The 21,869-nt window shown below is 47.2% G+C and overlaps 2 protein-coding genes across 6 annotated transcripts in view; one reads left to right on the top strand and one right to left on the bottom strand.

Moving 5' to 3' along the window:
* The first annotated feature begins 72 nt into the window (after window positions 1–72).
* LOC108161528 (rab3 GTPase-activating protein catalytic subunit) lies at window positions 73–18,194 on the top strand. 2 transcript variants are annotated; one of them, XM_017295807.2, is made up of 5 exons: window positions 73–1,461; window positions 1,527–1,699; window positions 16,651–17,168; window positions 17,223–17,452; window positions 17,509–18,194. In XM_017295807.2, the coding sequence occupies exons 1-5, from the start codon at window positions 145–147 to the stop codon at window positions 18,007–18,009; spliced, it is 2,739 nt and encodes a 912-aa protein (XP_017151296.1). In that variant the 5' UTR covers window positions 73–144; the 3' UTR covers window positions 18,010–18,194. The 2 variants fall into 2 exon arrangements, with proteins under 2 accessions (XP_017151296.1, XP_033250006.1); XM_033394115.1 differs by lacking the exons at window positions 73–1,461; window positions 1,527–1,699 and adding an exon at window positions 16,352–16,522.
* Window positions 5,011–21,869, bottom strand: part of LOC108161526 (leucine-rich repeat and fibronectin type-III domain-containing protein 2) — a 65,002-nt gene continuing 48,143 nt past the window's right edge. For 3 of the 4 annotated variants that reach the window (XM_017295805.2, XM_017295806.2, XM_017295804.2), the window contains 8 exons: window positions 10,582–10,779; window positions 9,568–10,518; window positions 8,919–9,251; window positions 8,180–8,850; window positions 7,599–7,737; window positions 6,773–6,897; window positions 6,149–6,538; window positions 5,011–5,162 (listed from right to left, as the gene is read on the bottom strand). In XM_017295805.2, coding sequence (XP_017151294.1) covers window positions 5,033–5,162; window positions 6,149–6,538; window positions 6,773–6,897; window positions 7,599–7,737; window positions 8,180–8,850; window positions 8,919–9,251; window positions 9,568–10,518; window positions 10,582–10,761 — 2,919 coding nt within the window. In that variant the 5' untranslated portion in view covers window positions 10,762–10,779 and the 3' untranslated portion in view covers window positions 5,011–5,032. The remainder of the gene's footprint in view (window positions 5,163–6,148; window positions 6,539–6,772; window positions 6,898–7,598; window positions 7,738–8,179; window positions 8,851–8,918; window positions 9,252–9,567; window positions 10,519–10,581; window positions 10,780–21,869) is intronic. The other variant, XM_033394114.1, reaches the window with a different exon arrangement.

The raw sequence follows: 21,869 nt of genomic DNA, 5'->3' as shown, positions 1-21,869 counted from the left end.
ATGATAGCTGGCAAAAGATTCGGTGCTACTATTTCCAGCGATCTGGCAGCGCCCTTAATTGTTTTGTCGTCATCGACTGTTTTTGCAGCCCTATTTTGTATGTTTTTGTCTGTCCTTGTTGATACGCGTTAAATTCCCATTCAAATGGCAGAGGAAATTGATGACAACGACTTTTATCGCGAGAACTTCAGCGCCGATTCGGACTGGGAGGTGTTCAATGCCCAGCTGGGTGAAATACTCCAGAAATGGGACGTCACTGCCAGCGGTATTGTTGGCAGATCTTTGAAGCCCGAGGAAATCTTTCGCTGCAAGTGGAAGGTTGAAAGCGAGACCCTGGATATGCTAAGCAACGGCATTCAGGTGGAGCACTACCAGGCACACTTAGAGGAGGACGAAATTGAGGAGGAGATAAGGGAGAATAGATGCCCGCAGCGAACACAATGCCATCAGGATCTGATGAGCAGCGGGAACAGCTTTGGTCCGCCCATTCGTAGCAGTTCCAATGAGCTGCACACTCTGGCCCGAATATATGGTCTACGGCGCTTCATTGTCCTCCATCCGGTCAATGCCAGCGTCAACTACATGAAATCCACGGCGGAATTTAATTTCTTTCTCAGTGCCGCTGCAGTGGTGGCCGCAGAGGTGGGAAGTGTTGTGCCCATCTTTGTGCAGATATACGATCCCAAGTGGAATTTCTTCACGGGTGTGTCGCCGGCGCCTGCCCTGAGGACCAACTTCCGCTTGATTGGCCTGGAGAAGGCCCCGCCCGAGTGTCGCTACTTGATGGGTCTGCTGACGCTGTTTAGGGAGAAGGTTCCTGCCTCGTATCCGCAGTCTGCCATGGTCTCTGTCTGCACCACCTACGCCCTGGACACGATGCGCATTCGAATGCCCATGTATGTGCCCTTCGATTATGGCCTTAACTCCGAGGACATAGTTGTGGCTGGACAAGTGGCCCATGTGGATGTTCAACAGTTTTATGCCCTGCCACATGGCTATAAGCCCGAATCCTGCACAGAGATCTATCTGGTCTACACCTGGCCGGAGCTGTCCGAGCACGTGGCCTTCGACAGCGAGCAGAGGACTGACTTCATACCCTCCAAGGCGCCGCTAGGCAAGGTTTATCTCTCTGTCGAGGCCTCTTCTTATCTCTCGTGCTGCCTGAGGGACTACCAGGCTGTGGCCAGTGTCACTCGTTCTCTGGAGTCCTTCGTGGGACGCAATTTCTCTGGAACCAGCAGCGGTGCTGAGGGCATCAATCCTTTGGATAAACTAACAGAACGCCAGCTGACCAAGCGACGGGATCGCAACTATGAGATGCCTTCTCAAGAGGGTCTAACGAAGCGTCTGCCCGGTCCGATGACCGAGAGTGAGCTGTGCGAACTGCTGACCTACATGTTTCCCGATATGCATCCCGAAATGGCCTTGTACCCATATGTCAAGCAGAGTTTCAAGAATAAGGTGGGTGCTTCTCATGCGCATATCATCTGAGAGCCGATCCTTATTAATCCTTCAACTCCTTCCAGTTCGATCCAATGCGCATTAAGAGTGCCGTTCCCGACTCTTTGGTCTGTCGCCTCAGCTGCCTCCTTGCCACATGTCATGCCCATTCGGGCGGCCTAGACGGCATGGCCCAACTGTGGGCCGCTTTCACCCGTCAGCTGCGTTTGCTGTGGGACAACTCCCTAGCCGTACCCGGGTGAGTCCGCCATCCACCCACACAATCAGAAATGCCCTCAAATCGTAACAAAAATATGCTTTTTATTCGGAACTTGATGCGTACGAAACCAAAACAGAAACGAAACATCTGGTAAACGTTCTAGTCTAGTCTAAATTTAGTTTGCTAATCTGTGAAGCCGCAAAGTTAACATTCGAATTGGATTTACGTGTAACAATTTAACGCACATTTAAATATCTAACCGGTAGGGCTGGTAGGGATCGGAATCCTCCGCTATATAGCTTGGTGTCTGTCGTCTTCGGTGTCTTCGGTGTGGCTAGAGATGAGCAGTCCAAGCACTCGAGGGAAGGTTTCTCCTTGAAGGAGATCTCCCTCTGGCACGAGTAAAATTTTCATTGATATTTTATACACTTTGTTGTTTGTTTGTTAGCTGGCAGTATCTGTTATAAGTACATATTGCTCATCTCATCTCCTCTCCTCTCGTCTCCGGTTGGGTTTGTTCAAGTGCAACTAAAGCTAAATCTAAGCACGTGCTCGCTCTTCTACTCGTATATCGTACGAGTACCTCCTATATCATACCTTCTCCAGGTGCTAAGGCAGTTGAATACTCTAATGGTTTCCTTCTCGCTTCTTGCTTAACACTAAATTTGATTTAACTTTGTTCTTATAATATGTTTGTTGTTGTTGTTGGGATTGTTTGGATATTGTTTCTTCTACGTTTGCTTTTGCTTGCTTTACAAGTGAAACATGAAACATTACATATTACTCTACGATTTTCTTTGAATTTATTGCCTAAAGTTTATTGGAATATTTGTTGTTGTTGTTCTTGTTGTTCGTCTAAATAATTGCTCCCGTTTTCCACCTAAATTGTGCTTACATATCTAATGCTCAAAGCCATGTCTATAACTGTTGTCTTATCGTTAGAATCAGTATATATAGTAGAGTATATAGTATAGATCGATACATATATTTGCTTACTTCACTAAGTATTCAGTGCCAGACCTGGGCGTTGTTATTGGTTCTCCGCGAAGAGATCCCGCCCAGGGGCACTAAATATTGTTAACTGTCAACTGCGTCCGGACTTGCCCGGACTGTTTGCCCGGGCTCGTCCCTCGATATCGTTCGACATCGATATATATTGATAATGCTAAGAAATTAAATCGTTTAAAACGCCTAAAACTATGTTCCATATGTATATACAAAGATGTACAGAGGCTTGACTTTAGTCTCAAATGGGATAAAAATAAAAAAAGTGATCGATAATTTTAAAATATTAGCTTTATTAAAATCTCACTAAAAAGTAGAAGGAAATCATAAACATAATCGTACAAGAACGTAGCACACAAAAATGTTTCAATTGAAGCTTCTGTACAAAAACGAAATGAAACAATACTTAAAAAACTGAAACTGACTTTTAAACCGTTTTTGGGGGGGCAGTAAAAATGGTATTGGTTGAAATGAAGAATCTGTTTATGGCTGGGATAGACAAACATAGAATGAAATTCATATATAGAGAAGAAATAAGCAGAATGAATTCGTTTGGGGTTCTAGACTTTTAGACTAGAGAGTGTTTCTGTGTGTGTCAGGGGGGAATTCGTTGGAATTGCTCGTTAAAGGTTTTTAAATCCTGTTTATAATAGTACCTTAGAGGAGGTATCTCCCCATACATACGAGTACATGATAGTTATTTACATACAATCTATTGCGTTGTTGTGCTCTCTCAGCGACTTCTATGCGGTGTCTATCCCAGCATAAAGAAAAGTACATATTCCATTGCTAAGCCTAAACATTAGTTAAACAAATTTAATAGCTATTAAGTATAATTAGTACCATATTGACTTAAGGTTTAGTTCTTTGATTGCTTAACATCTGGTGTTTCTTCATCTCTTCCAACAACTAATCGCAAATCGCAAATAGCAAAAAAGAAGAACTACGGAAAGTATTTATTGCACTCTAAACAGCATATAAAAATATCGTATGTATCGTATGTGTTGTCTACTCCTACTCGTAACTCTTGTGTGTGTGTGTGTGTGTGTATGTGCCTTCCATTATGCAAATCTCAAGATGCCACATGCGACAACAGCAACAATCTGAAGGGGCAGAATATCAGAATCAGAATTGCACTTAAAGCTTGGCCCTGTCTGCCACTGTGACTGCCACTGTCTCTGCATCTACCACTGCCTCTGTGTCGGGATTGGGGTCGGTGTCAGCCAATGTCAAGTTCAGAGACAAGGCCACATCCTGCCCAGCTGCCTCGTGCTGCTGCTGCTGCTGCTGCTGCCGCTGCACTTGCTCAATGCTTGACACCGAGGTGCTGGCAGCCAAGGATGAGGCCTCTGCCTCACGCTCTCCATCTCCATTTCCATTTCCGTCTGTCTCCGTTTCCGTCTCTGTGTCTGCCCCATCCTGGCTGCCTGTTGTTGTTGCTGTTGTGACTGTGGCAGTCTCCTCTTCGCTTAGGCTACAATTACATGTACAATTACAGCTATCACTAAACGTATGCGCCTTATAATTGTTGCTAGTTGTTGCTGTGGCTGCTGCCGTTGCTGCTGCTGCTGCTGCAGCTTCTATATCATGATTATTATATAAAATATTGTTAGACGTTGCCGTTGCCATTGCCATTGCAACGGGTAACTGTAAACGAAAGGCATTGCTGCGGGGAATGTGGCATGTGGCTGCCGTGATGCTGCCACTGTTGCTGCTTCTGGTGCTGCCCCTGTTGCTATTGTTGTTGCTGCTGCTGCTGTTGCTTGTGGGATGATGATAAATGATTTCCTGACGTTCATATTCGTTAAAATAATTCTCCACAACAATGCCACTTGCTGCCGTGGCAGCAGCTGCTGCTGCCGCCTGCGCTGCTGTGGCATCTTCTACGGTGGCGGCTGTCAACGCGGCCGAAGGCGCATGTGGCAGGTGGTTGCTGCTGCTGTTGGAGGAGATATTGCTGTTGCTATTATGGAAATTGGCGGCTCGGGGCACCACATCGGGTGGCGAGGTGCATCGCTCTGTCTGTGGCATATAGTAATGTAATCGTTGTTGTTGTTGCTGTTGCTGTTGTGGTTGTTGATATGGCTGCTGCTCCAATTGCTGATTGTTTCTATGTCGCTGTTGTTGTTGTAGCTGTTGTAGTTGTTGCTGATGCTGCAGCTGATGCTGCAAATGTTGCTGTTGCTGCTGCTGCTGCTGCTGCTGATGTTGCAAATGTCTACCATTTCTGCGATGCTGCTGCTGTTGCTGCTGACGCCGACCATCCCTTGTGGCAACACTCCCCTCGATGGCCGGCGTCAGATATTGTCAGAAAATGCCATCCAGATTTAATACAACATTGAAATATCAGGATAACGTAAGCCGCCCTCATAATGGCACTAGACCGTTGCGCGTTGTCGGATTGCGCGCCATATAGATGTCCATATCGTGATCGGTCCAGTTATCCGACGTATCGCAGTAGTTGTTCAACGTGTGCGTTGAGCCCGACTGCGAGTATCTGGAATTGTGGCAAGTACATCGATTATATCACACACTCTGCACATACTACCACTCTGCCAGCAGCAGAAGTGCTGCAGCATTGCCCCATGATTTGTGGCGGTAAAAATGGCGGTGGAATCCAAGCGAAACGCAATTAAAATTAATGGAATCAGTAAATATAAGCCGGGAGAGGGCCAGCCAGAGAGCGGTGTTAGGTGGTGAAAGGATTTGTGGCTTAAATCCACATGCATGCCCCATGCCCAATGCCCCACAGAATTTACAGACAGATGAAAGTTTCATTTGATTTGATTTCAGCAATGAATAGTCGATCGGGTCTCCAATCAAGGTTGAGATGGTGATGGTAATCGTAATGAAAGTGAATTAAATGAGGGTTGTCTGCGGATTTAAGTTTTCATCACTTTGGGGTTAGTGGTTCCGATTATAGTTTGATTTGCTTAAAGGAAAGGTTCTTTGAATACATCTTCGACCGATTAAGTACTTCTGTTGAGAGGCTTGAGTACTGGGTATCTTGGTGTCGAAGCCCGAGTGCCGCAACCCCCCACAAGTTTTTAAATGTGCCATAAATTCCCTTCAATATATCTACTTTATGGCTGAATATTGAATTCTGAAACGCACTTCAACAGTAATATCAACAGTGAGAGTGCTGGGATGTGGTCGAGTAGTTGGCATTTAAAAAACTTGATTTTCGAACGCCTCTCAGAGCCCGACACTTTCCCATGGTAGCCCGCGCGATACTTAAGAAATGCTAATTAAATGAATTGCCAAGCCAAAGAGCCATAAACCAAAGAAACGTAAAAGTAGAATTGAAAGTGGGATTGGTGGTGGAGTCGGCTTAAGATCTCAAGATCTCAAGATCGGAATGGTGACAGAGAGAATGTCTGGTGTTGGTGTGTGCGTGGGGGGGAGAGTGTGAGTGTTTGCTTAATTAATTGCCACTCGCATCCGAGTCTGTGGCATGCGGCAGATGTGTGACGTTCTACTTACCGACTTCCCGGTCGATGGTTATGTATGTGCGTGGCATTGAGCTGATCGCGTGATCTGGAGCGCGGACGCGAGCGTCTAGCGCTGGAGGCGATGCTGGCGGGTCCGCCGCCGCCCACCATGCCGCTCATGCTCATCAGGCTGCTCACGGGCAGGCCACCGGGACCCCCCATTTGCATGCCCCCGCCTCCGCCGCCGCCCCCATTGCCGCCGTGGATGGAGCCGGCGTAGGAGGCGCGCGACATGCGCTCCGAGGCAGCGGCCAGGGACTGGCGGGACTGCCGCAGCTCGGGACGAGAGTTGACCAGGTTCGAGGGGAAGGCGCTGCCCAAATAGCCGCGATGCGAGTTGTTCGAGAAGCTGTGCTGCGACTGGCCATCGGCAATGGATCGACTGTGATTATGCATGTGTGTGTCGTGTGTGTGTGTGGGTCGATTCGGATGTGTGGCACGAACAAACAATGAAACAAACATAACGAACGCAATATTAAATCATAGCTGAATGGAACCGAAGAACGACGGCCCCATCAAATATGCAGCAAGCTCAATGTGGGGCAAGCCAATGTTGGGCCACGCCATGGAAGGTGCGCTTCGATGGGAAATGTCTGTGGGGTCCGTGGAGTCTTACCTTGATTTCCCCACTTTGCCGGGCATTCCGGAAAAGTGGCTGCGCATGTCGTCGGGCTGCTCAACGGGATAGATGCGGGGACGCGGTATCGAGCGTCCACTGTATGCGGACACTTGATCCCATTCCTGAAAGAAACGATGAGAATATTCGATTCGATTATTGAAATGAATTGGAATGGAATTGGTTCTTGGTTTCTTGGGAGTGTTCCTCCAGCCTCTGTCTCTGGAATCCCCTGATGTTTTCCAATCAGAGTTTGTCCCCATCTTCATTCATTCTCCTCGGTACTCCTTCTTTTTTCACATTCACTCACTTTCAGTCTTGTTAAAGTCCCATTACCATCGTATTTAGGCCACAAATATGTCATTCTAGCATTCTTCCAATCGCTTGTAGATCTTCAATCTTTTCAAAGACCTAAACACTGGCTTCATTCTCTATTATTTAATCTATATATCGTCTCCAGCTAGATCCCATTAAAAATTCTACACAATCATCCACACATTTATTCCCATTAACTTTTTGGCAACGCAAACTTGCCAAAAAACAAGACGAAGATCAAGCATATCCGAAATACTTTCAGTATTTATCTACGCTGCGGTCCGTTTAATTTGTGGAGAGCCGTAAATACCCGTACAATCAACAGCCATCAAATCGTGGTGCTGCCAATTTTCCCAGTCATGGTCCGAACATCTAACCGGAGCCAGAGCCAGAGCCAGAGCCAGAGCCCGAAGCCCGGAGCCAGAGATAATTTCTTGGCAGGCTGCATAAAAGTGGAACTAAACCGAGTCGAACGATGGTATGGTTTGGGGCATGGGGAGGGGAGGCTCACCTTGTGATTGTTAAATGCCGATAGCGTTGCAATGGAGCCAAGTGGTCCTGGGGAACCGGTCGGACCGCAGCAATTAACAGGCAGTCCTCCAATTGGCAGTGGACTCTTCTGTTGGCTGTTCTGGAGCTTGCGGGAGCGCCTGCAATGGGAGAAAGAAATGCGATGAGAATGGTTTAGAAGGGGTTCGAAGATTAGGATACCCTGGTGGAAAATAGAGGAGGTATTTCAAGGATTGAAGAAGGAAATCTGCTGTTCCAAGTTGTGCCAGAAAAGAGCTGCTGTGGCAAAAAGGATAAACTCTCTCTCTTGTGGGGTATAATGGGATTGGATTGTGGTTGATGTGGTGGGACCAAGAAGGATGATGAAGTAAGCAGATAGCTTAAATAGAGCCAAAGCGTAACAAATGCAATCGAGAGAGAGAGAGAGCAAGAGAGAGGGAGGAACCCATGGCGTGGCAACAACTTAAGGACCTGCGATAAATCAGCCAGCCACTTTGGCCAGTCATTGGCTTTGTCTGTGGCTCTGCTGTTGTTAGCTACGGCCCCATAACTCATGGCCAGTGGAGCACAGTGGGGACTCACCTGCTGGCAGCAATGAACACAATCACGGCCACAATGATGGTGCCACAAATGGCCGCACTGGCCGCAATCGTTATCTTGTCCATGTTGGAGGCCTGCGAGGCCACAGTGCGGACCTCGCGGCACTGCTGGTACGGCACCGTCTCGGGGGTCACGTGCAGCTCCTCCAGCGAGATCACGCACACGATGATGCACTCCTGGGCGGGCACATTCTTGATCTTGAACTCCCGCTCGCTGGCCTCCAGCGGCGGTCCCTGCTTGAAGGCCTTCTCCCCGAACAGGCGGTAGACCACGCGGAAGCCCAGGATGTTGGCGGTGTCCGAGTCCCACTGGATGATCACGGAGCTGTCCTGGCGGAAGGCGTGCTTCACCTGCACCTCGTTGGCGTCGTCGATCCGCGTGCCCCTCTGCGGCGGATAGCCCAGCACCAGCGGCGGCCTCTGCGGCTTGTGCGGCCCCCCATTGTTGTTCACTCCCTGACGCCAGCCCGGCGCCTGTTTGCTGTTCGCATGGACACCCGACGCAGCCGAGGAGGAGGAGGAGGAGGAGGAACTGCTTGTGGTGATGGTGGTGGCCTGGACGGTTCCGGTGCCGTTTGCGGATAGGTTTGTGGCCGCCGAGGGCGAGGCAGTGCTGGCTGAAACGCTTGCCGTTGTCTTGGCCGGTAGACGCGTCTGTCAAAGCGAAGGAAAGAGTATTAAAATCCACATCGAAAGTATCCCAGTATCCTTCCGACACTCACCGTACTCGAACGCTTCGTTGTTGGCTCTTCTGTGGTTGTTGTGCTTGTCGTTGTCGATGTCGTTGTGGTTGTGGAGCTGCTCACACTACTGGCCACCGGCGAAGAGGCAGCTGTGCCCGTGCCCGTGCCCGTCCCCGTTTCATACTCCACGGAATCCACGGACGACGAGGCCAACGTTGGCTTTAGGTTATCGGCCAGGCCAACTGGACCGCGGAGCGCCGCATCGGCAATGTCCGGACAGCTCAGCTCCTCGGGCTGTATGGAGTAGAAGCCACGGTCCCGGAAACGTGGTGGGGTGCCACAGAATTGTGGATTGCGTTCTCGTGATGTGACCTAAGGGGCAGGGCCGTGGCCGGGGGGAGGATTGAAGTGTAAACAAACACACAATGGGAAAGTTAATGAAACGTACAGGAACAAATTGGGTGCGGTGGGAGAAGATCTAAGCGGAACTAGATTTATTGAAAGAATGTTCACGGAAAGAAACTTCGAAGTTAAAGGAAAATACATTCTTTGGCCATGAAATCCATGAAACATAAGAATCCTCGCTTGATTCCTTATTTCAAGGACCTTTTTAGCTACATAGAAAACTCCTCTCCGAACGGACATTCTTTCAAGCACTGTCTCGCATTTCTCTCAGTGTAATCCCTACCTGCAGGTCCCCGTTGCGTATCCACTCGGCTACCCATCGGAGCTTGCAGTCGCAGTGGAGGAATCGCCCCCCCAGCGACAGGCCACGCAGCGTGGAGTTCAGGTGGGCAAAGGCGCCCTCGGGCACGGAGCTCAGCGGGTTGCCGTCGAGGGCGAGGAGGGTGATGCCCGGGTTGCCACGGAAGGCTGCCTCCGGCAGGCTGGTCAGCAGATTGAAGCCAATGTCCAGGACGCGCAGCTCCTTCAGGGAGTGCACGGCCCCGATGGGGAACTCGGCCAGCAGATTGTTGAGCAAACTCAAGGAGCTGAGCGTCTTGCGTACCCCCGCGAAGGCCGTCTCGCCAATGCTCTGGATGAGATTCCGCTCGAGATTCAGGGCAGTGAGGGCATCCAGGCCGTCGAACACCCGTATGCCGCCCGCTCCGGGCAGCTCCTTGATGCCGTTCTGGGACAGATCCAAGAAGGCCAGGCTCTTGAGCCCCCTGATGCACTCGGGCACTCGTCGCTGCTTGGTGCCCTTCAGGTTGAGGTTCTTCAGACTCTGTTCGAGTCCTCGGAAGGCTCCCGCCGAGAGGGTCACATTGTTGTCGTTCAGCTTGAGGGTCGACAGCTTGCTCAGGCCGCTGAAGGCATCGTCCGGTATGTGGGTGAGCTGATTCTTGGACAGGTCCAGCAGATTGAGCTTGCCCAGCAGCTGCAGCGCCTTCACCGGCACATCGCTCAGCAGATTGTCCTGCAGATTGAGGTTCCGCAGCACACCCTCCTGGCCCCGGAAGGCGCCCTCCGCTATCCGCTTGATGCCGCAGCTCGAGAGCTGCACATTGTGCAGGCTCAGATTGCTGAAGATCGCGTCCGGGAGTTCCGATATCGAGGAGTTGTTCACGTACAGCAGATCCACGGGCTTCAGCCGGGCATGGGTGTTCATGGCCCCCAGAAGGTCTTCGAAGTTCACCTGGAAAGAGATTATTGATTGAAGAAAAGGGTTGGGAGGAGGGGGAGGCTGGTGTTTCCTTACCTGGTCACACTGCACGCTCAGTTCCCTGCCCAGATTGTAGGCACATATGCAGCTGGTCTGCAGGTCGGGCACATCCCTCTGCCAGGGACATTGTCCCGCCGCCTGGGCCACCCAGAGGAGTAGCAGGAGCAGGGGCGCTATCGTCGTTGTGGCTGTCGTTGTTGTTTGGCTGCCTCTCATCTTGGTGCCGGCATAGAGCTGTGGACAAAAGACAAATTTGCTGTTAGATTTGCTGTTGGAGTGTGGAGCGACACCAAGTGAAAAAGTGAAGGTTGTCTGGTCCAGTTGGGTCATAAATTATCCAATTAATGCTGTCGCCTGTCCACCGGCCAGGACTCGAGGCACCCCTGCCACCCCTTCCTCCATATCTTGAAAGAGTGGTCAAGACAGGAAGATACCATGGAGAGTGCTTGGGTTGGGAAGAAGGCTTTATCAATCAGTTTGGCAGGCTACTACTTTCAATTTCATTTTCATGCTCTTTAGACACCAAACAGTGCGTGAAAGGAGGAGGGGCATAGAGGGCATGGGGCATGGGGGATGCTGATCCTTGGGGCAGTTTAGTTTTGATTAATTTGCCTGTCTGCCTGTCAAACGAGGTGCTTCATAGCCTCAGCCTCAGCCCCAGTCACTCTTCTGCTAGGCCATAAAAAAAGGGAGTGAAAAGAAATGACGGAGAAGACCTGCTACTGGGCACCCAGTAAATCCTTTTCAAAGTCCCACCTCCCACAAAAAAAAAGTGTTACGCGGCGCAGCTACTTTTTTGTTGGCCATTTAATTTAATTTGAACGAATCATAAAAGAGCCAAGCACGTGATGGTCTGCCCTCTCACGGAACCCAATCAAACAATGGGTGAAAGGTTAGCAAAAAAAACAAGAGAGGGGGAACCAGAAGCTGTTGACCTTTTTGCATAATCATGAGTTATGATGACATTCGTTTTTCCTTGCCTTTTCCCCTCCCTTTTCGTTTTTTTTTTGTGGTTGTCATTGTTGCGGCCACACTTTTGTTTTGGTTGCCTTTCGGTGGAGAGTTCTTTGTGTTCTTTGGATTATTGTTATATTATGGGATCTTCAGGGCACAGAAAAAGGTGCTGGCAGATGACAGGTGAATGGACTCTTGGGTTTGTTATTTGGGTACTCGTAAGTAAATCAAGATGGGAACAAATAAGCAAGATGTTTGCTGGTTTTGGGGGAATCTTCGTAAATATAATTAGTAGATATTACAGGCTATAGTTCTTAAGGAATTTTTTGTTTGTAAGAAATTCGTTTAAATTCCTTAAAGTGTTCGCCTCGAGTCCACTCCATTTTAATCATTTGGAAGACCAATTATCCATTATTTTGCTACCATTTTAAGTGCCTTAAATTATCCGTAAACGTATGTAAAATATTTCCCTGCTCAGTTCAACAATCTTAGATATTTGCATGCCAGCTACAGATCCCCCGCGATCTTATATAATCCACGATAAATCATATTGCATCTCTCCATCGAAGGTTTTCGTGCTGGCAGCAATCAGACAATCAATTTGGCTGCCAAAGATTTCCTATATTTGTATTTCCAAATCAAAGTAAAAGTTGAAACAAATTGAAGTTCCATCCCATCGGCGGCATCGGCAATCCGGCGGATCATCTCTTCAGACGGACTTCAGACCGCAGAATAATAATTAAACTGCACGCTCGGCTACATCCCAAAAATAATAATAATCAACATTTGTGTCTTTTGATTGATAGTTTTTCGTACTCTCCGACTTCGTCTTCACGCCTCCGTGCATCCGTAAGATACTGCCCAGAGGCGGGGGATGGAGGGGCGCCTGTGGGAGGCTGGTAGAAGGAGGTTTTCGGTTGATGTTTCAATTGTTCGATCCGCCTGACTTCATTTTTCATGGCATTTTGGATTTTTTTGTGCTGGGGCTGTTGGACTTTTGTCTCTTCCTTAATTCAACTTATAAATTGCATTACGTGGCTAAGACTTAGCGAAAAAAAACACACAACAGATTGGGAAAACGAGAAAAAAGGCAGAAAATATTTCAAGCTTGACTGTGCATTCCCCATTTCTCTCTCTCTCTCTCTCTCTCTCTCTCTCTCTCTCTCTCTCTCTCTCTCTCTCTCTTATCTTTCTCTGGGTCTATTCTCGTTGCTCATTTCTCATTTCTCACTCAACTGTCTGGCCACAAATTTAATTAAAAATTCTTCCACTTCGTCCTCTTTCTCTGTGTTCCCTTTGTTTTTTCTTCCTTCTGCGTATTAATTGCATCACTAAATTTTTTAATGCGCGAAAAGTGCGAAAATTGCATTGTGAATACAAAAGAAAGAGAATGCAGCAACAACTGCTACCAGGAACGACTGAATGAATGACCGACTGACTGACTGCATGAATGAAAACGAATCAAGTACAGTTGTGCACAGCAAAAGTGTTCAAAATGACTACAAACAACAGAAACTGAAGCCAACCAGATAACTGTTTTTTTGGTTTGTTTGCGGAATGAACCCACAAATACCCTCCAGAGATGGAAATTTTTAAAAATTATGATCTGCTGGATTGCCTATACGATATGCCTATCCGTTTTCATAGCCATATCCTACCGTAGATCCTTCAAAATTATTTTTTCTAAGGTTTGTGCATATATTCCTGGAGGGTCTACTGCCTTAAAATGTAAAAAATATGCTATAATTTTTATGTCAGATTCTTCATAACAGAACCATAATATAATAAAATATATATAATATAATGCTGTAGTTGATGTTCTATTCCATTAAACTTTCCAACAGATATTCCCTCTATAATCTTCCATCCCATAATAATCCTATACTGAAGTCTACAGAAGCTGTCTGAATTGGGAAATCCTATAGACATTTTCAAAGAGCAGCTCTTCAGAATTCTTGCAGCTCTGTTGGGTACAGGTTCTTCCCGATTAAGAACCTTGATCAAACCCACTACTACCTCTTCAGCCCCTTTCTGCCTCTTCCAGGGTATCCCCCTGTGGAAGGGTATGCACTGAAAGATGCAACTTTTTGTTTGCTCACCCAAAAAACTTGAAAGGTGCAAATGATTTTTCTCTTTCTATCCTTCTCTCTCTTGGATTCTCTGTCCATTTCAGGTGTTTGTTGTTTCTTTTGTTGTGGCCGCATAATTATTCACTCTTTTTTGTGTTTTTGTTGTTTCTGGTTTTTTTCTGTGGCTTTGGAAATTTGCATTTTTAGACAATGGTCCAGCGGTTGATTTTTTCTTCTATCTGTTTTTCCGTTTTTTTTTCCGTCTATTTGGCTTTGGGGCTCGAGGCTCGTTGGGCAAGAGGCAATCTTCTGCCTCCCATCACACCTTTCGGGCCGAAAAATGTTTTAATTGAAGTTTTATTTAACAAAAGCTTGGGCCCCACATCTTGTGGGTCTCTGTGGGCGTAGGGCTTTCCGGGGGGCGGCTGTGGGGTTTTTTGGGTCACATAATGCTGTTAAGCATTTAAGTGGATTAGAATTTTTCGAGGTGGTTTCTGGCCCAAAAGGGGAGTTTTTTCTCTGTGTGGGAAAAGTTGTCAATTGAAAAGTTTATATATAGACGAGGGGGCGTGAGGTGCTATGCGGCTATATATAGAGTTTGGCTGGAGTGCTGGAGTGTCGGAGTGCCGGACTGTGTGCACAGGTTGATAATCTCTTGGGTCAGCTCTGAGGGCAAATGAATTAAATGGAGAGGTGGGGTAGGGGTGCGATTTTTGAGGTGCGTTGTTTGAGCTTTGGCCAGTCTTTTGGGTTTGTATTAATTTGATATTTTTTTAGAGGAGATTTAACTTTTGGGGGAAGATTTTTGAGCAGGGAATATCCAAAAAAGGATGAACATATGTATTTAAAAACAGTTTTAATTAATAATCGATAAATCATCGATAATAATAAGAAGCTTCACCTTTAATAAGGCGACTTCAATTAACAAAATGAGCCCCTTCAATCCCAATAACTAAATTGCCTGATCCCCACAGCGTCAACTTATTATTCAATAAATTTCCTTGGGGAAATCCTCCGCCATCCTCCGTACGGGGCGGAAGGAAGCTTGAATAAATTCCAGTGCGACCGCTGCCAGGAAAATCCTCTTTTAAACACGACGCTGGCTTTTGTCATCTCATTCTCTATTAAGGCCAAAAACAATTTCCGTTTAACCGCAGCTTATCCTTTTTGGTCGTTGAAGCCAAGTGAATTGTTCTCTCGTTCTCTTGGCCACACAAAAATAAACGTAACTCGGGCTAGTTTATTGGCCCGGAGATGGAGCTCCGACAACGACGACTGGGAGGAGGATGATGATGATGATGAGAGGATGGTGGTGGTGGCTCCCAGGCATAGACCATAGACCATAGACCATAGACATTGAATTAATGACATGAAGCACATTTGATGTTTTTATTTCATTGAAACTAAAATGAAAGTGTCGGGTATGTGGCAGATGGGGCTATGGCCTGGAAGATGGAACATTATCAACTGGACAACATTGGGTGGGTCAATAAAACGCTGGCCAACAGCCAGCAGAAGATGGGAGCCCCACCCTCTCCCCCTCTCGCCCTCCTACTCTCTGTGCGGTTGAGTGCAGTTTTTGAGCCACTTAGAAAAACCTTTTAAGCAGCTGCTGGCCACTCCACTGTGCCCCGGCACTGGTGTTTCTTCCTGCCACCAACTAATAAGACAACTTTTATGCAAATGCAAATGCCATTGCACCACAGAAGAGCTCCCTTTGGAGCTGCCGTTTTTCCCCATTTTCTTGTTCATTTTTTCCATTTTTTTCCCATTTTTCCCATTTTTGGGTTGGAAAACATCCGCTGCGCTGCGGTCCAAATAAGTCACTTCTTCTCTTCTACACTGGGAGAAAAACAGAAGCGAAACAGTTGGCTAGAAACTGTGTTACGAGAGGAACAAAGTTTAGGGATTATTTGAATATAAATTTAAAACGATTTCAATCATATTTCAAGCTCTATCGTTTAAGAGTTCTATCTGCCTGAGATATACCTTTGAAAATCCCACCAGTGTACACAGAACGCCCTCTTCGGCTCTCCTCTCAGCCACCACTTGCTGCGGTATGTGCGAGAAGGGTTCAACAAACTCTTTGGGGGCTGAGTCACTGCCGGAGCTCGCTTCGGGCTCATTGGCTATGCAAGACGAGAGGGCCACGCACGCGTTGACAGGGCGTGATGAGCGTGAATATCAATTGGGAGGAGAGACATTCGTTGGTGGCAGGGGGGAGGGCAACGGGAACACACCCATGGTCCGCCCCGTGATATATGCATGCATGGCTTATGCGTTATATGTGTGACAGCTTACCATAGAGCTCTTCGCTTGTCTTCTCTGCTCTTCTGTCTGATAAGCGGCGACAATCGCCGCCTTTCATTGTTTGCCCAGCCCCTCGTCAGGTTTTATTGCCAGTTTTACAAAGATGTGCGGTCTGGCCAAGAGACTGAGACTGAGATTGGAGCCAAAGAATGGTGCTGATACGAGCAGAGGAGGAGGTGTTGCACATGAAGAATGGTGGCATGCAGAGTGGAGAAAAGTGAAACGCAGACTTGGCAGAAGACTAAGATGCATTCTGACACAGAATCTTGCAGATAGATTGAAACCGAGATTAAGTCTCGGCCTGGAATGGGAGACTGACAAGAAACAGGCACTGGGAAGAGCCCGGGAAGCTCTGACACAAAGACACAGACTCCCAGAGGCCGAGAACGAAGCCCAAAGAGTAGGCTCAGACACAGACAGTGAAATGGGAACTTGAATAAAAATTGAAGACAGAGACTAGACAGAAACTGAATGATATAGAGGCATGTTCCAAAAGAAAGAAAGAAAACCAAGACGATGCTTGGGAGTTTTATCCAAACAGAGACTGAAAATGAGACTACGAGGCCAACAAGAACTATAACAGATTTCACACAGAGAAAGAAGACACTGAAAGATACTTTTAGAGCCCCAGAGTCAGCCAGAAAGTGAGTGCGAGATTGAAAGCGAGAAGATCACAAATGGCACATTAATAGTTAAGGAAATATAAATAGCCCCTAGAAAAAGTGTATCCATCAACACCTCATTATATGCCCTCCTCTCTCCCGCTTGACAGGATTGCTGGCTTTCCCGACATGCGCACCTGCCTGCTCCACCAGAAGCTGCAAATGCTCAACGTTTGCGTGGAGCGTCGCGTGCAACGGGAGGCAAACAGCAAACGCAAACAGCACCAGGACCAGGCACTGGCCATATCCGAGGACGAGGCGGAGGACGAGGGCGAGTTCTTTGATTGCGATGAGCCGAACTCCGGGTCGGGCTCCCCCGTTAAGGCAGTGCTTAGCCTGAAGCCCGAGGGTCGCTTGAGGCGGCTGGGGGACGAGCGTTTGCTGGACGAGCCCGAGGAGTATCTCTACATCCCAGAGACCCAGGAGCCAGTGCCCAAGACAGAGGACCAGCTGCAGGACGATGCCGAGGTGATGCTGAAGCTGGGACCCGGCTCGGGTCTGACCACTCAAATGATGTGCACTTCCCTGCTGTCCGACATGGAGGCCTTCAAGGCGGCCAATCCTCACTCCCAGATGGAGGACTTTATCCGTTGGTACAGCCCCAAGGACTGGGAGGAGGTCAAGGATGGTGAGTGTGAAAGATACACCCTCAGTATATATCTATCCTAATTCTACTCCTCAGAAACGGGTGAAGTCACTCACCAGCTGAGCATCAGAATGACCACTGAGGGCAACACCTGGCTAAGAGTTTGGCAACAGGCCCATCCCGTGCCCGTAGCCCGACAGAAGCGACTGTTCGATGACACCAATGAGGCCCTGAAGGTTCTGCACTACCTGGAAAGCCGAAAGATGCACGAGATCTACAACCTGACCATAGTACCAGTCCTCCACTCGAGTATCCTCAAGCTTATAGTGAGTAAAGGACTATATCCAATGGAGGAGATAACTAAAGCAATCTCTTTTCCTAGGACATCTGCATCAATGCCAAAGTCGATGATCTTTTCAGCCCCCAAATCGAGCAACTCCTCACGGATCTCTGCCGCCTTTCGCGTTCGGAGTCGGATGATCTGCCACCGATTGGCCCGCTTCTGGATGATCTGGCAGAGCTGGAGCGTCGCTTCTACCAGTTCAAGTGCTTTGAGCGCCTGTCCGGCTATCCCAAAAAGAGTACCCTGGACCAGGTCAAGCTGCAGTTCCTGGAGATCCTCCGCAACGACAACTGCTGCACGATTGTCAATCGCAAGCTGACGGCAGCCGGGGATGGCACCCTGTACGACATACTGATACCCAAGCTGGAGCACGACATGGCCGAGCGATTGATCAGCAAGGACTACATCATAAGGCTGGACGGCGACTCGAAGAGTACGGAGAAGGGCCTGTACTTGGGTCCGCAGTTCATGAGGGCCATTGTCACGGGGGAAAAACTAAGACTCTGTGGCGCATTCACGGAGAGCACAGCCTTTGTTTAGGAAGAAAAACTACAGGAATTCCAGGAATGACTGAAGAAGGATTAAATCTAAAGAAATGAATATGAATATGAATGTTATTCCACAATACGCATACGCAAGACTATTTAAACTATTATATTAATATGTACTTCCATTGTTTTTGGTTTTATTGGTGCTTTAAATAATAAACTCAAAGAAATTATTAAGTATTCCTGTCGGGGCACAAACTTTCAGCGTCTCCCGCCGCAAAACAGTTAAAGGAACTGCACTCTGGGATCTGCAGCCACATATAATCACATAATCACTTCTCCGGCCCGGCACTTGGGGCCAAAAGAAATCCGCAAGAAAGCCCACACTTGGATGACAGGCAACGAAAGCAGGAGGCAGGGGGCAGGGGGCAGGGAGCAGGAGCCAGCAGAGGACGCATCCACTAGCCAAACTTTAGACACGAAATTGCCCAAATACGAGAAGGAGCAGCAGAAGGCGGTGCCCAATGCCAGTCGCCGGTCTGGGCCCATAAGCAAATTGTGGGCCATGTTTAACCGGAATTATTTTAAGCGCACACTCTCTGGGCGGGGAACTCCACAAACCGCCAACTCCTTGGGGGGCTCCAAGGGGCAGGGGCAGGGGCAGGGGCAGGGACCGAAACATCTAGAGAACAGAGCTCTGGTAAGACATAAAACATTTCTCTCCTTGGCCCTTGTTGGGGGCCCGTTTGCTGGTAATGTTTTCCCCACTAAATTACCTACGGGCAATAATTGTTTTGTGTACATGTCGGGGCGATGTTTGCCCGTTTGCCTGCTTGCCTCGTAAAGCCCGCAACATTGTTTCCCCCACCACCACCCTGTACGTCCCTGTGCAGCATATTTTCTCCTTGAATTTCCCTCTGGTTGCGGCTCTAACCGAAAATGTAAAAGTGTAAAATAAATTTGTATTTACTGCATTTGAGGGCAGGAGTTATGTGAGTGTTTATAAGCACTCCACTCCACTCCACTCCACTCCACTCGGGCTGCATGCAGGCGGGGCATCTGCTGGCATAACTACCTCCTGGTTTAGCCGGCTTCCACATTCCATATCCATTTAAAGGCCAAGGACTGATGGGAATGGCGTAGTGGATGCTGCAGCTAATAGAAGTGGATGCAGATTACGTTCGTGCAACACACTACTTTTTGGATAGAGAGCAATCTAAGCGTTTTTAATATTTAAGGACATTTATTGGACAATTCCTTATCACAAAAACGTATCCAAATAGTGTGTTCCCCTTTCTATTTATGGGATTTGCATTCCATTAGGGAATTATTCAACTATTTCCTATTCCTGCCACCTCTTTGTTGCACTTCTTATCGAATGACACCCAGTGAATGCAGTTTTTTTGTCGCACACAGAAGGATTCAATGGCTGTGGCACGGTCTCAAATCAGTGAATAAATTGTGCAGAAAAAATAAGCCAAACATATTTGAAATTATATTCATGCAGACATTCACTTCATTCATATCTTTTTATGTATTCAATAAAATAATATAGCAAAAAAAGGAGAGAGAAACTTAATTAAATTCTTGCATTCAATTTGGCATGAAATGGTGAATGCTGAATGATCTGGAAGAGAAGTGGAGGTGGGTGCTGGGGTCGGTACTCGTATCCTCGTGTATAGAGGGAAAAGTGGGTTTTCCAATTGATTTGCTGGCGGTTTTGTGGTCCACCTACTACATCCGTATCCGCATTCGTGTCGCGCGTGTGTGTGTGTGTGTGTGTGTGTGTGTGTGTATCTGTGGATGTTACAATCTTGCTGATGCAGTTGAATTTTAATGAAAGTTTTTCCTTTTTTATTCTGCACAGAAAATTGAATTATAGCACACATACACACACACACACACACACACGGACACACACTTTGAGGAGTTTCTCGTTGAGATTTTCAATTTTCCATTGAACCCCGCACGACAGGAATAAAATGAAGAAAATCTGAGCTAAGAATGAAAAAACTTATAGAAAATAAAACTCTTCAAGTGTTGCAAGCCCGTTACTCGTAATAAATGAAAGGGTATATGGCATTTGATGAGCAAGAAGGAAGGATTTTGAGAAAAACCTGTGATTTTCAGAAATATGATGAAATATTGGTACTATAAAAGAGTTTCCTTAGACCGTTCACACCCAGATTTGCATTCAAAGCCATTTATAAATCCGAGTAGGCGGTATCCTACTGTCGGAATATCCCCTAAATCATTCTATGAGAGAGAGCCTCACAATCGGGGATTGCATTTTGCACTGGGCCATGAATTATTCAGTCAGCAAACTGCAATGATAAGCAGTCCTCCTCGCCCACAGGCCATAATTGAGCTCGGCAAAATCATTCCCCCTCGCAGCCCCTCCACCACCCTCACTTGACCGACCAGCAATCCTCTCCTCTCCCATAATAAAATATGCAAAAGGCCTGTGCAAGTGCCAGAGACCTTAAATAATAATAGAGCATAGAAATACTCGTAAATCCATGGCAGACACCCAGACCAATCCACCCCCAAACCCAGTGCCATCCTCCTAAACTGCACAAATCTGCATATTCATCGCTGAAAAGCGGAGCAACGGAAAAGCAAGGGAAAACTGAAAAGAATACTCGTATAGAGTAAGTTTCACAACTCAATAATTAAAAGTAAGCAATAAAAGGAAAATCACGTTGATGGCTTGCAAATGAGAAGGAGGTGGAGGCGAGAGTGAGTAGGGAAGATGAGATGGAATAAGGGATACTCAGTACAAACAGTGAAATGATAGAAATTAGATTCGATTCGAATGAATTTACATGCAAGAGCTCTCCACTGTACAAAGAGGAGAGAGTTGACACCTCCATATGTAAGTGTATCTCTGGAAAGCCAGGAGACATCGCTATGACCCTCTAATGCATGAACTTTACGCGCACTTTCGATTTACTGTTGCTGCGGGCGACTATCAGGACAAAACCTGTTGCATCAGTACATTTGAACACTCACCCGCACTCTCACTCACTCTCTCTGACTCTATCTCCTTGCACACCCTGACTATATCGCATATACCCCTGGATGAATGAATGTCTTCCCATAAAACTGAAAATTAAACTTAAATCGTGCCAAAGCATCAAGCAACAACAACAACAACAACAATGACAAATTTACAGTAATACAGGTGGGATTACTTTTTCATCTCTCTTGATGCGTTCCTTCTTCGCTTCGCTTTGCTTCTCTTCTTTTTTCTTTGGAGTCTTGTCAACTGCAGCCGCACCTCACGCTTATCTACACAAACACACACCACGTCCAACAAGTATGCGTACACCTTCGACACTCAGAATTAACAAAGCTAGGTCTGAACACGAGCTTAGAGAGTGAGCGGGCTTCGGGCTTTGCCGTTGAGGGCGTACGAATTATTTTTGAGACTAGTGTAGGCACGCGCAAGTATGTGTGAGTGTGCTTACGCATATTTGTTGTTCCAATCACAAAAGAGAGCACGAGGCGTCTTAAGCAGCTTATTACAAATTTGCCTCAAATGATGACGTTGTTGTTGTTGTTGTGTGCATAAGTAAAGAGATGACTACTCGTATTCGTACGCAGATTTGAGTGGGTGACACCTGTCCGCTCTTCAGATCTCTTCACCTCTCCCTCTCGCTGTTGGGTTTATTTCTGGGCAAGGCAATTTATTGACATCTCTCCCTGTCTCACGGGTTAGCATTTGAGCTCTTTCTCGGCCTCGTCGTCTCTCTGCAAAGTGCTGGCAAATAACTGTAATTGAAGATGCCAATTGTTTGCCAGCAATTAGCGCCGTTCAATGGTGGCTGGCCTCTGTGTGTCAGAGCGAGACAGCTACTACTGTACTGTGAATAATTAATTTTTTTTTCCTTTGTCGTGGGTTCAAATGAT

Source organism: Drosophila miranda, chromosome 4 (genome assembly GCF_003369915.1).
Source record: "Drosophila miranda strain MSH22 chromosome 4, D.miranda_PacBio2.1, whole genome shotgun sequence".
Lineage (NCBI taxonomy): Eukaryota > Metazoa > Arthropoda > Insecta > Diptera > Drosophilidae > Drosophila > Drosophila miranda.
Note: the sequence above shows the minus strand (reverse complement) of the source record. Positions and strands in the feature narration are given on the sequence as shown.

Coding starts and splice junctions, on each gene's coding strand:
- LOC108161528 (XM_017295807.2), top strand. CDS start 145: ATGGCAGAGGAAATTGATGACAACGACTTTTATCGCGAGAACTTCAGC. Junction 17,169..17,222: donor CTGGGAGGAGGTCAAGGATG/GTGAGTGTGAAA, acceptor TCTACTCCTCAG/AAACGGGTGAAGTCACTCAC. Junction 17,453..17,508: donor CGAGTATCCTCAAGCTTATA/GTGAGTAAAGGA, acceptor CTCTTTTCCTAG/GACATCTGCATCAATGCCAA.